This window comes from Bombina bombina, chromosome 6, assembly GCF_027579735.1.
Source record: "Bombina bombina isolate aBomBom1 chromosome 6, aBomBom1.pri, whole genome shotgun sequence".
Lineage (NCBI taxonomy): Eukaryota > Metazoa > Chordata > Amphibia > Anura > Bombinatoridae > Bombina > Bombina bombina.
Window position 1 is genome coordinate 846,403,663 of NC_069504.1, and position 14,237 is coordinate 846,417,899.

General features: G+C 37.9%; 1 protein-coding gene across 1 annotated transcript in view; it reads left to right on the top strand.

The window, feature by feature from the left end:
* Positions 1 to 14,237, top strand: part of LOC128664660 (mucin-22-like) — a 67,125-nt gene that overhangs the window by 36,302 nt on the left and 16,586 nt on the right. The window contains exons 7-10 of the mRNA XM_053719471.1: positions 5,902 to 6,056; positions 6,297 to 6,356; positions 7,324 to 7,489; positions 13,636 to 13,797. Of these exons, the coding sequence (XP_053575446.1) occupies positions 5,902 to 6,056; positions 6,297 to 6,356; positions 7,324 to 7,489; positions 13,636 to 13,797 (543 nt within the window). The remainder of the gene's footprint in view (positions 1 to 5,901; positions 6,057 to 6,296; positions 6,357 to 7,323; positions 7,490 to 13,635; positions 13,798 to 14,237) is intronic.

Consider the following 14,237-nt stretch of genomic DNA (forward strand, 5'->3'; position numbering starts at 1 on the left):
GCAAAGGTCATAAATTAGAGCAGGATCAAACAGGGCCTAAGCAAACATTGCAGATGGCACCTTTCTTCAAAATGGAAGACACAGAAAAGAAAACTTTTTTTTTTTAAGGTAATACAGACATACCAGAGATAGATAAAGTTTTGTAGGGGGAATAAGCAGTTATAATATGTGTTGCAGGGTTAAAATGGAGTCCTTATGCACATACCAGAGATAGATAAAGTTTTGTAGGGGGAATAAGCAGTTATAATATGTGTTGCAGGGTTAAAATGGAGTCCTTATGCACATACCTGGTGAGAGAGGAGAGACAGTAGTGTAAGCAGGATTAAAAGTTCCAGTACTTATAAGAGTTGCAGGGATATAAAATCTGATATGATATCTAACCAGGACCTCACATTTTTCTCCGATCACCACAGGTGGTCTAGTGATTTAGAACCAGGAAAAGCTTCTCTGTCATATATGAACACACTTAGGGGTCGATTTATCAATCTGCAGCGGACACGGGCGCATATACCCACCCCTGTCCGCAGCTCTCCTCAGGCGGGCTATATTCCACTGACGGAATTCAGCATTGCACACAAGCACTATTTTGTGCTCACGTGCAATCCTGCGCCTGCCCGCACACAGCCAATCATGGGCGGGCAAGAGCTGTCACTCTCCCCGGTCGGACGACCGCTGCTTGTTAAATACGGACTGCAGTTTTTCTTGTGAGATCCTGCAGTCGTAGGAGGGCGAAAGGCTTGTGAAGCCTTTGATAAATCAACCTCTTAATCAATACATGACAACAAAGCTATTACTCAATGTTCTATATCCAAAATATTAATAGCTATTACATAACCAAACAAAGTTATTCAACTTGCTAGACATTTTAAAGTTTTTTTTTTTTTTTTTTTCAAATGATGGGTAAATGATTTGTTATCTATTAGATAGCCAAAGTTATCTGACTTGCTAGATAACAGACATATATATGTGCCAAAGTAACAGAGCACTGCAATATGTAATTAACACATTTAAAGGGACAGTAAAGTCAAAACTAAACTTTCATAATTCAGATAGGGTATGCAATTTTAAACAACTTTTTAATTGACTTTTATCATCAAATTTGCTTTGTTCCCTTGGTGGTATTTTTGAAAAGCTAAACCTAGCTAGGCTCAAACTGATTTCTAAACCGTTGAAAACCGCCTCTTAGCTCAGAGCATTTTGAAAGTTTTTCACAGTTAGACTGTGCTAGTTCACATGTGTCATATAGATAACATTGTGCTCACTCCCTGAAAGTTATTTAGGAGTCTTCACTGATTCACTACACTGCATGTCTGTCAAAGGCACTTAGATAAGGAGGCTGTCTGCAAAGGCTTAGATACAAGGTAATCACAGAGGTAAAAAGTATATTAATATAAATGTGTTGGTTATGCAAAAACGGGGAATGGGTAATAAAGGGATTATCTATCTTTTTAAATAAGAAAAATTTTGGTGTAGACTGTCCCTTTAATTGAACTTTAGTATAATATATTTAATATGATCGGAAAAAAAAAGAAATAAGTATACAGGGTGTTTATACATTTATATTATTTATTTATTTTTCAATTATAGTCTTCACAACAGAAAACAATATTAATTGAGCTTGTAACTCAAAGCAATCACTCTGCTATCCTTAGTGCATCAACAAGTAAATATATATATATATATATATATATATATATATATATATATAAGATAAGTAAGACTACCAAAGTTTATATTCAACTTTGCAATATCTGCATATATTTATTAATCATTTAATTTTGTGGTACATATGAGCATGACCAATGTTTCGGCCCCAACATGGGCCTTTATCAAGGTGCACAATACCTGAACAGAACTGCTTTAATACCTTGAGGTTCCTTTATATATCAACAGTATACTCCTATCTAGCACTCTACTCATATAATGCAAAACTTTTTCAGCCTTAGTTTTTCCATTTCCAGCTATAAACCACCGATACCAAAACCATCCCTTCATGTACCCCTTACAGATTACTAAATAAAGATAGACACGATTATTGGCGGTTTGAAAAGGTCACAGGTTTTTTTCAAGTTAATCCAAAGTCATTGCCTTTATGACAGAATTATGAGCGATCATTGTCAAATCATAAAAAAAGTAATAACCAAAATCATAGATTAAATTAAGACCACATCAAAATGACAATGCACTAGCATTATCAAGAAATAAAGCGGCCTCACGTGACCAAGTGGCATGACCACATGCTACTCAGGAGAGTTAAATGGCAAATTACCGGAGGCTCAGTCTGCAAACTCAGAGGATGTAGGAGTTTGACCGACAGACCACCACTCAATGTACCTGTACTCCACACACCCCCCATCAACACCTTACCCACGTGCCATACACACGATTGACAATTAATCATGAAAATTATTACCGCAATTCATTGGCTCTGACCGACAGACCACCAGCCAGTTGCATGCTTCGTGGCATGTAAATCCATATTGGGAAAAACTTGGGCGGTTTTATTTCTGTATGGCCAACTATCCACATCTCTTGCCCCTAACCGTGCTGCTCTGTCACTTAATCTCGATGGGACCTCTTCGTTGTGGCTAAACCTCATTGAACCCAGGGCGGGAGGGAGGGAAAAGAAGAAAGGTTAGTTTTTCTGCCCACTTCCTGTGTGCCCCTTGCTTTATACCTTCCCACTCCCAACCCCCTTTCAATACAACACCACCTTATCTTAGCTATACCTATTCCACAGGTACAGTGCCTCCAGCACATATACAGCCCCCCTACTCAAAATTCAGCACCATTCACTTCAAGGCTTCACATTATAACAAGGTTCAATACTTAAGTCGTTCCCTTCCCAATTAGTCAGTACTTTACTAATACTCATATAGCTGCAAACCCCCCACACAGACATTTCTGATCAGTACACTCATAAATTATGCTGTTCCCTTCCCACAATATTGCTAAACTGAACTTCTTTCAATTATATTGCACAAACTGGACTCAGAGCTTAACGATCCTGGCCCGTGTCATCTACTGTAAGAGTCCTTATAATCAGTAGTATCGATGTCATGTGATAGGGAGTACAGACTGTTCCTAATCTATATTCTTCCTTCATAAATGTAACTTTGTTCTCAGGGCACTCTTGTCATATGACTCCCCATATGCTTTAAATGTCCTGCTGCTAAGAAGTGTAAATTGTCCTTGAGGGTGGTTTATACACAAACTCTGAATTTTGCATGCAACAAAAATGCTTACTTGATTCTGGAATAATATATAGATATAGACTCTAAGAAGTACAAATTGTCCTTTGCTTTGATAATGAAGGGGTCAGCTGCACACCCCTCCATTCAAAAGCATCCAGCAACATATGTTTCACCCAGGTGAATGAAGCGGGCCAGCTGCACACCCATCTGTTCAAAAACATCCAGCTACATGCATGTCACCCATAACTGGGTGAAACCCGTGTAGCTGGACATTTTTTTAATGGAGGGGTGTGCAGCTGTCCCCCTTCGTTATCCAAGCAAAGGACAATTTGCACTTCTTAGAATCTATATCTATATATTATTCCAGAATCAAGTAACCATTTTTGTTGCATGCAAAATACAGATTTTGGGGCCGATTCATCAAGCTCAGAATGTCCCCCTTCGTTATCCAAGCAAAGGACAATTTGCACTTCTTAGAATCTATATCTATATATTATTCCAGAATCAAGTAACCATTTTTGTTGCATGCAAAATACAGAGTTTGGGGCCGATTCATCAAGCTCAGAATGTCCCCCTTCGTTATCCAAGCAAAGGACAATTTGCACTTCTTAGAATCTATATCTATATATTATTCCAGAATCAAGTAACCATTTTTGTTGCATGCAAAATACAGAGTTTGGGGCCGATTCATCAAGCTCAGAATGGAGCTTGATGCAGCTGTTTCCGTGTGAGCCTACCTGCTCTGAGGCAGTGGACAGCAATCCGCCCGATCGCATGCAATCGGGTTGATTTACACCCCCTGCTAGCGGCCGCGAATCTGCAGGGGTGGCATTGCACAAGCAGTTCACTGATAAATGCCGGCAGCGTATTTCAGTAACTCTCATCCTATTGGCTGTTTAGAACAGCCAATAGAATTTCAGAAACTCTCATCCTATTGGCTGATTTGAATTTGAAGAATCAAATCAGCCATTAGGAATGTAAGGTACGCCATTTTGAAATGGCAACCTTGCATTGAAGCTTCAGTGTATGGCGGTGACCGATTAAAGAGGACGCTCCACGCAGGATGGTATAGGCTTCCAGGATAGCTCCGCTCCGAGCCGCCGGGATGAAGAAAGAAGTCGCCCCGGGATGGCTGAAGATATAGCCGCCTGGATGAAAACTTCACGCCGCCTTAATGGAGTTTGATGTCCGGACTTCAGGAACCGTGAGTAGATATTCTGGGGTTAGTTAATATCAGGGGGGTTTTTTTGAGTGTTGTTTTTTTTTTAGATTAGGGCTTTGGGCTTTTGGAAAAGAGCTGAATGCCGTTTTAAGGATAGTGAAAAAGAGCCGGATGCCCTTTTAAGGGCAATGCCTATACAAATGTCCCTTTAGGGGCAATGGGTAGCTTAGGTTTTTTTATTATTTAGAGTTTGTTTTATTATTTTGGGGGGTTGGTTGGGTGGTGGGTTTTACTGTTGGGGGAGTTGTTTTTTTTTTACAGGTTAAAGTGCTGTTTAACTTAGGGCAATGCCCTACAAAAGGCCCTTTTTAAGGGCTATTGGTAGTTTATTGTAGGCTAGGGGGTGTTTTTATTTTGGGGGGCTTTGTATTATTATTGGGCTATTAGATTAGGTGTAATTGTTTTTATTTTTGATAATTTCGTTTATTATTTTTTGTAAGCTTAGTGTTTTTTATTTTTCGTAATTTAGTGTTTATTATCTTTTGTAATTTTAGATTTTTAAAAAAAATTTGTAGTGTTAGATTTTTTTAAATTTGTAATTTAGATTTTTTTATTGGTAGTATTTTTTTATTTTATTAGAATAGTAATGTTAGGTTAATTTATAGTTTAATGTTAGCTTTTTTTATTACACTGGTAAGTTTGCATTTATTTTTAGATAGTTATATTGTAATTTTAATGTAAGTTAGGGGGTCTTAGGTTTAGGGGTTAATAGTTTAATTTACTGTTTTGCAATGTGGGGGGCAGGTGGTTTAGTGGTTAATAGATTTATTATAGTGTTGGCAATTTTGGGGAGCGGCGGATTAGGGGTAAATAGCTTTATGATAGTGTTGGCGATGTCGGGGAGCAGCGGAATAGGGGTTAATAACTTTTATTAGTGTCGGCGATGTCGGGAGCGGCAGATTAGGGGTTAATGACTTTATTTAGGTGTCAGCGATGTCGGGGGTGGTGGATTAGGGGTGTTTAGACTTGGGGTTTATGCTAGGGTTAAACGTAATTTTTCATTCTGCACTTCAAGTGTTAGGTTTTTTCTCCCCATTGATGTCTATGGGAGAAAGCGTGCACGAGCACGTCAAAGCAGCCCTTGGCTTTTGTGCGGTATGGAGCTTAACGCCACCATATCGCACGCACAAGGAGGCTTTTCAGTAACTCATAATGGCAGGGCTATGGAGAGTGAAATAACGCAATTTTTTTAGGGTTAGTTTTGCACCCTGTTTAGCGCAAAACTCGTACTCTAGGTGATAGAGTACTAAAGACATGTGAACACTCCTGAGCACTTATTAGCCTACCTAGTTTTACTCTTCAATAAAAGATACCAAGAACCAAAACAAATTTGATAACAGAAGTAAATTGGAAAGTTGTTTAAAATGACATGCTCTATAAGAATCATGAAGCTTTTTTTCATAAGTACATATATCATACTTACATTGACTATCTAAAATCAATATTCTAAATAGCTTTTAAATCAACTGTGTGTTTCTTTGGCAGAGAGACCAATATAATTGTGGATCACGAGGTTATTGTGGAAATACAATTCGAGAAGGATACAAGTTTATCGGTCCAGTATAATAGCAAATTTGAACAATTGAACATATTTCTGGCTAACCGCACAGCCATAGATGCGGCGTCATGCAACCCAGACAGTAGGTGTCACTTGAGTTAATTACAGCACTGCCTATTGAATATCACTGCCTGTCTGAGTGTGTTTGTATATGATAGTGTGTGTGTGTTATGTGAATGGTATTGTTTGTTTGCCTTTGTTTTCCTGATCACTTTTCTCTCATTTGTTATTTTTCTGATATTACTTATTACTCCAATAGATATGGAGATCTACAAAAGTCTGACAACACTTACCTGTATCTTGTTTCCTTGTACTCTTTCAGCCACTGAAATGTGTCTTGGAGGTGCCATCTCTTCTAAGGTAGAGCCCAAAAGTGAAAAAGGTTTGTGACTTAGCTTATCCCTAGGCAAAAAAGTGTTGTAAGATTACTTGATTTACCTACTGTTTTATTAAATCTGTTCAGCTTCTCACTGACACAACTAATCAAGACATGTTACTATAACATGCAGATGTTCAGTTCCATAACTCCTAAAATGTCCTGGCTAATATCTGGCACCAGGAGGTTGTAGACAAATCAGGGCAACCCATGGGCGGAGTCACTGCAGCGCAGAACCTAGTCATATGAGCCATGGACAATTGTTCATTAATGGGACCTGGCTGGTCTGGTCTTCTTGTTCATTTACCTAATATGGCAAATTTTCTAAGTGAGTGAAAAATCTAGTTTTAAATAAATTAATATTCAGAATCAGTCTTGAGAGCTTAAAGGGACACTAAACACATTTTTTTTCTTTCATAATTCAGATAGAGCATGCAGTTTTAAGCAACTTTGTAATTTACTCCTATTATCAATTTGTCTTCATTCTCTTGCTAATTTTATTTTAAAAATCAGGAATGTAAAGCTTAGGAGCCAGACCATTTTAGGTTCAGAACCCTGGACAGCACTTGCTTATTGGTGGCTACATTTTAGCCACCAATAAGCAAGCATAACCCAGGTTCTGAACCAAATATGGCCGTCTCCTAAGCTTTACATTCCTGATTTTTAAATAAAGATAGAAAGAGAACAAAGAAAAATTAAAAATAGGAGTAAATTACAAAGTTGCTTAAAATTGCATTTTTAGTATCCATTTAAGTCTCTGCACACTTATTTATAATGTAATCTGCCCTTCCTTCCCATGCATTCCATGGCACACCACCACAGACTAGCCTACCACACCTTAGAAATTATAACCACACCCACTGGCAGCCCAGCCAATCTTGGCTCCACCTGAACCATGCCTTCAGACTTCCTTCTGAGATATGCCTCTGTATCTGAATCTTATTTTTGATCAAGTTATGATTTTTTCCCCCAGAAATTTGCAATGAGCAAACTCCATCTGACGTCAATGAATTTTTCTACCCAAAAGTTACTGAGGATGGTTTAGAATGTATCTCTGACTGTAGTACGAATTCAGAAACCTATAGAAACTGTACCGACGGCTATTGTCAGGTTATAAACATTGCTGGCCCCCAGTGCTTGTGAGTACACACTTTTTTTCATCTACACTATTAAACTGGTGCTGTTTTTATTTTTTTAAAACCTCATCTGTTTTGGCTGCTTCTTTTGTTTTTGTCCTTAGTTAGAACATATTTAAAAATAATCTTTTAAATAACTTGTGGTGCTTGTTTTATGAAAAAAAAAAAAAAAAAAAAGATTTTCCTTGTGCCTATTAAAATTAAACCAATTATATCAGCCAGTGAGCAACACATAACATAGTGTAAGTTTTTTTTTTTAAAGTATGCACTTTCTTTTTGCCTCACTTTAAGTTTAAACAACTTTTGTTAAACCTTTTTTTTTTTCCATGCAAAACATTTTATTAACGTTTAAATACAGCACAAAAAATGTTCCATCTTGCATCTGAAAGAGGGTATTTAACATGTGCTATAGTTTGCTTTTGTTTTTTTAAGGGACATAAAACCCAAAAATGTTTTTTTTAATGATTCAGATACAACTCTCCAATTTTATCACATTTGCTTTGTTCTCTTGGTATCCTTTGTTGAAAAGCACACAAGTAGGCTCAGCTTTGAGAAATGCTATACATTTGCAAGAAGACTAGATGGCAGCAGTGTTTGCTGCCATGTAGAGCTCCAGACACATGCATTCCACATACATAGGTATGCCCTTCAACAAAGAATACCATTAGAACAAAGCAAATTTGATTACAGAAGTCAATTGGAAACTTTTTTTTTTTTTAAATGTATTCTCTGCCTGAATCACAAATTATTTTTTTAGGTTGCATGTCCCTATAATTGATGTTCTTGCGCTGCATAATCTATTTTTTATTTTCTTGTTTTGAGTTGTGTCCATTTCCCTAAGAACTGACAATTTATACTATGCCCCATCCAAATAGATATGAAAATCTTTATTATTTTTTTTATACACTTTAATACCTCAAAATTATTAAATAGGTTTATTTAATGTTCTGACTTTTTGTAAAGATTGTCAATCCCTGATAATATATTGTATTTTACCCATATTTGTGTATGGAAATTATAACCACTGAGTAGTTCAATGTATGTTTCCTAACTTTCCTTGTTCTCTTGTGCAGCACACCAATTGCCGATCCACAACTACTGCAGATGACAAATAACGGGTCTTGGGGTTATTATTTAGATGTACAATTACAGAACAGAGGCTACAGGGCACAGGCATATGTTACAAGGGTTAATATTTCAGCATACAGTTTAATAATAGGTTAGAAGTGACCTGTATCTGGTCCGATGGCTATTTGAGCATAACATTTCATAACATCAACTGCAGATAACAGGTATCTAGTCTAAAGGCTTACAATTAGGCATAAAGCTACATAACATCAGCTGCAGGGGACACGTACCTAGTCTGGAAGCTTATAATTAGGCATACAGCTTCATAACATCAGCTGCAGGGGAGAGGTACCTAGTCTGGGAGCTTATAATTAGACAAACATATATATTTTCAACAGCAGATAACAGGTACCTAGTCTAAAGGCTAACAATTAGGCATAAAGCTACATAACATCAGCTGCAGGGGACACATACCTAGTCTGGAAGCTTATAATTAGGCATACAGCTTCATAACATCAGCTGCAGAGGAGAGATACCAAGTCTGGGAGTTTATAATTACAATAGACATAAACATATATATTTTCAGCAGCAGATAACAGGTACCTAGTTTGAGGGTTTATAGTTATAGTTAGGCATAAAGCTACATCAGCTGCAGGGGACAGATACATAGTCTGGGGGGGGGGGGGTTATAATTAGGCATACAGCTACCTACTATCAGCTGCAGGGGACAGGTACCTAGTCTGGGAGCTTATAAATAGACTGGTGCGCAGTGAAAAAATTTGTTTTGGTTTGTTTCGGACTGATTCAGATTTTTTCGAATTTCGTTTTCTGATCGATTCGAATTTGGATACATTTGAATGTATTCGTTTTGGATTCATTCCGATTCGAATAAATTCGGATGTATTCGGTTCGCATTCAATTCGTAAATTCAGAAGTTCGGTATGTGTTAGGTGGGATGTGTATTAAACTAGTATTATGTACTGTATATTAGGTGTAACCCATCTGAATCAACATAAGCAACAACCTCACAGGTACCAGCTACACAATATGCACAGAGCTAACAGTATATAACCTAATATACAGTACATAATACTAGTGTAATACACAGCACATGCCACCCAGGACCGTCTTTAACACAGGGCAAAAGGGGCAGCTGCCCAGGGCCCAGTTTCTGTTGAGGGGCCCAAGAGTCCTTTTTTTTTATGGTCATACCAGACTGCTGATGTGACATGGGGAACACACACATTCAGTCATAATACTGTCACAGTCAAAAGTACTCTGCTTATATTTATTTAAAAAAAAAAACTGTGCCGGACCGAGCCGGTGTCATGTGACATGCCAAGCTATTGCCATGTGCTGTTTAAGATGTGCACTGTGCAACACTGAATGCAAAGTCCTAACTCGACATCCAGCCATTCCCACTGCATCTTAAAAGGTCCTACTGGGGTTACCAATGTTACCAGGTAACTGCTCTGGTGGTAGGGATTGTTTCTGGGTAGGGCTGACTCTAGGCGCCTACAACAGAAAGCTGGAGCGGCAAGCACGTGAGGATTTGAGCATCTGTGCAGCTGCATACACTGCTCTCTTCAGTCTTGAGGCTGTGTGACTCATCTCACACTGTATCCATGCAGCCTTGGACAGACAGCATCCAGTCTGCTGGTCCCCTTAGCCCTGCTCTTTCTGCTGTGGCCCTAAGATCAACTAACTGAAGTTTGTTAGGTGAACAGTGCTTTGTAGAAAGGTGTCAGTGGGAAGAATAAGTGAGTGCACACACACCCCTCCCCATGCAGCATTGTCTAGTGCAGGGTGAGAGGGAACTTGTTTCTAGCAAAGAAGTGACATGTGCTGCTGTGGCTGATGTATAGTGTCATGCTGATACTTCACACATTAATGTAAGGTTTATTTTTATAGTTTATGTTTTTTCTCTGTCTCAGATTTAACAGCTTCCCATAGTAGTTCTGCTGTTCCAGTCAGTAAACTTATACTGCACCTCCATGCTTCCTCCTCAGTCTTTACCTTGCTTTGCTCCTGCTGCTGCCCTAAATCTCTTTAACCAGCTAACCTCACACCAGAATCACATTCAAAAGAATATTAAATGAATCCACAGTGGAGGAATTTATATATTTATTTACTTATTAGTACTGCTTAGGTCCAGTTTCACATATTGCAATTTATTTCATTTTTTAAATGATTAGCTCAGCAGTGGATAATCCACTGCTGGGCTAATAATTTTAAAAAAAAATATTTAGTTGTTTTTAGGAATGTTGGGGTGGAGAGCGAAATTGCATTGGGGGGGGGCCCAAGAAAATTTTTGCCCAGGGCCCAGTCAATATTAAAGACAGCCCTGATGCCACCTAAGTACCAACCTCAGTCACAGGTACCAGCTACATAATATGCTCTGCACAGAGCTAGCAGAGTAATATAACCTAATATACAGTACTGTACAATATGAGTGTAATTGTGATTAGTCCGTGGCTATTCAAATGTAACGAATAAATACAAACTAATTTGGATTTATTCGTTACAAATGCATTCAGATTAGTTTAGTTTTGTTGCTAGTGTAATTCGGAAATTCGAATCGATCCGAAGCTCCGAATTTGACAAATTTGTCTGAATTCGAATTCGGAACGAAACGAAACGCACTTATCTACTTATAAAAATAGGCATACAGCTACATAACATCAGCTTCAGCGGAAAGGTACCTAGTCTGTGGGGTTATAATAAGACATAAAGCTACATAATATCAGCTGCAGGGGACAGGTACCTAGTCTGAGAGCTTATAAATAGGAATACAGCTACATAACTAGTGCTGCAGGGGATAGCTACGTAGTCTGGGGGGCTTATAATTAGGCATACGGCTACATAACGTCAGCTAGTTGCCGACATTTAAAAAAAAGTTCCAGGGACACTTTGCAGCAAAACAAGGAAGCAGGTTACCAGAGTATGACGACCTACTGTTTAAATGCTCCGCCCACTCAGTTCTGCGATCAAAACCCACCCAATTGATAGTAATCGTATAATTTAGACTTATCTATAGCTCATTATTCAGATTACAGCACCAAGTTTTTACATCTACTCCACAGTATTAACAATACCAGTCTCTGGAACACATTCTGGGCATATGGTTATTGTTACAACACAGCATCAGATGCTACATGATGTAAAGCATTATCAAAAACAGACTTTTTAAAAATGTTAAATAATAAAAATAATTCCTAGTCAAAATGTATTAAAGTGTCTAATTTAAACAAATAACACATGGGCACATATATTTAAAAAACTTTTACTATTAGCAGTCATTAATTCTTCCAAAGGGCCATAAAACCAGAAGACTTCTTGCACTATTGCAGTAAAGTTATAATGAAACATAAACCATCTCTAATCAATTCGTTTTAACTGTCCAACTCATATTTTATCACTTTCCTATATTTTACACTATTGCAGGGCTTAGCTGGGAGCTTAAAGACACGTAGAACAGAAGTGACATAAAACTACCTTAGATCTGCTGTCCTATTAGCCAGCAGCAATGCTTTCTAATTTATCCTGGGCTCCTAATGGCACTCTGAGGGCAGAGGTGCTGGGGAGGGGCTAGTCTGTAGTGTTTCAAATTACTATAAACATGAAGAGTGACACAGCAAACACTTAGTGCAGCTGATCTTACTGTGTGATTATGCACAGCACCGGACTGGGTGAGCTGCTGGGGAAAAAGGATTTTTTTTATTATTTAGCCTGACAGCAATTTTCTTATTTTTACACTGTGTGTAGGAAGTGGGGTTTTGTTTAAAGTTCATGCTAAAATTGGTAAGATGCAGAGTGCTAAAATGTGAAGATTATTGTCAGACTAAATAATGCAAAGATGAAAACAATTAATTATCTACAAGAGTAGCCAAGTAATAAACCATATTCTACAACAAATCAACACAGCTCCTTACCTAGTGTGAATGAGCTGTTTGTAAGTGTTTTTCTTCTGATTTGTGGCAATTTAAATATCGATCACTCAGAGAAGTAGCAGCAAAGAATCCCTGCCTAGACCTACTCTGAGTGAAGCAGAGTACTCGCTGCACGCACAGTATCACCAACAGCTCCTCCCCATTAACTTGTGTCACACATGCCCCAGCTAAGCTGCAGCCCTCTAAATCTCCTAGAGGGGACATTTCCATGGACAAAACCCCCCCAGGGACATATAGTAAAATTCAATTATGGCGACTATGAGATACCTAGTCTGGGTGCTTTTAATTGGGCATACAGCTACGTAACATCAGCTGCAGGGGACAGGCACCTAGTTTGGTGATGCAGGGGATAGGTGCCTATTCTGAGGACTAATATTTGGGCATACAGCTAGCTACATAATAAGGGGTGCAGGTGAATCTACTGATACTATTTGGGCATACTGTTGTTATAATATAAGGTATAGGTTAAATATACTTTATCAGAGAATTAATATTTTGGTACTCAGATGCATAACAGGGGCTACAGGTGACATCTACTTAGTCTTGGAGATGTTTGTGCATATAACTGATATAACAGGCTGCCGGGATTATGCTTCTTATCTGAGATCTAATCTTTGCACATCCAGTGGAATATCAGGAGCTACAGTGGTCATTAACCTTGAATGTGAGCTAATGTTTTGGCATATAGTTGTAAAAAAAAAATCATATTATACTTTAATTATTTATTTTGCCTCCTTTTATTGAAATAGAACTCCGAAAATTATGAGAATTCCAATTTCGGTGAAAGGTTGAAGTGCCTAATCTAATCTACATTCTATATAGTTATGGCTTGTGTATTTATGTTTGGCTCATTTATATTTGGTATATCTGGTCTAATTGGTCACAGCAAAAGAGATGATAAATAATGATAAATAATACTGACTTTTCAACAAGTATATCCCTGGACTGCAAAAATTGTTTTGTATATAGATCATTTGCAATAATAGTGCATAAAGGTTGCCATATATTATGCATATAATAAAATAATAAAATAATGAACTTGTCTCATGTCTCTGCATGCTGGCACTGTAAAATGATATTAGTTATTAATTTTGCTGGGTTTGTAACAGGTTTTTCTTTGCGTTTCTGCAGTTGCCCAAGGACAGACTTATACCTGTATACATCAGATCGATGTCAAGGGAAAATATCTAAGTCAGCTTTATACGGTGGAGTGGGAGCAGCCATTGCCATCCTCTTCATTGTTATTGTCACCGTGGGATTTCTTTTATACAGAGCAAAGCACAGGAAGTTAAAGTAAGGGCCTTTCTCAAACAATTGAACATGTATGCTATGAAGGTAACTGAACAATTTCACTCACAATAATATAAATAAGGAACAGTAGAAAAAATGACTGATCCCCAAGAAAGTGATTAAAAACAAACACGATTTCAGAACATATATGAATACTATTGTATATGTTATATATAATTATATATGTGTGTGTGAAAAAAATAGCAAAAGTCATAGTAAACTCTCTAATACAAAACATCTAACCTATAAAATAAAAGAAAGTCTCTTTTCAAAAACGCTAATACTAAGTCATAGGGGCCGATTTATTATTTGTTGGACGGATATGATACACTGTAGCGGATCATGTCCGCCCGACATTGCTGGTGAACTGCTTGTACAATGCCGTCCCCTGCAGATTCGCGGCCAATGGGGTGTCAGTCAACCCAATCGTATGCGATCGGGCG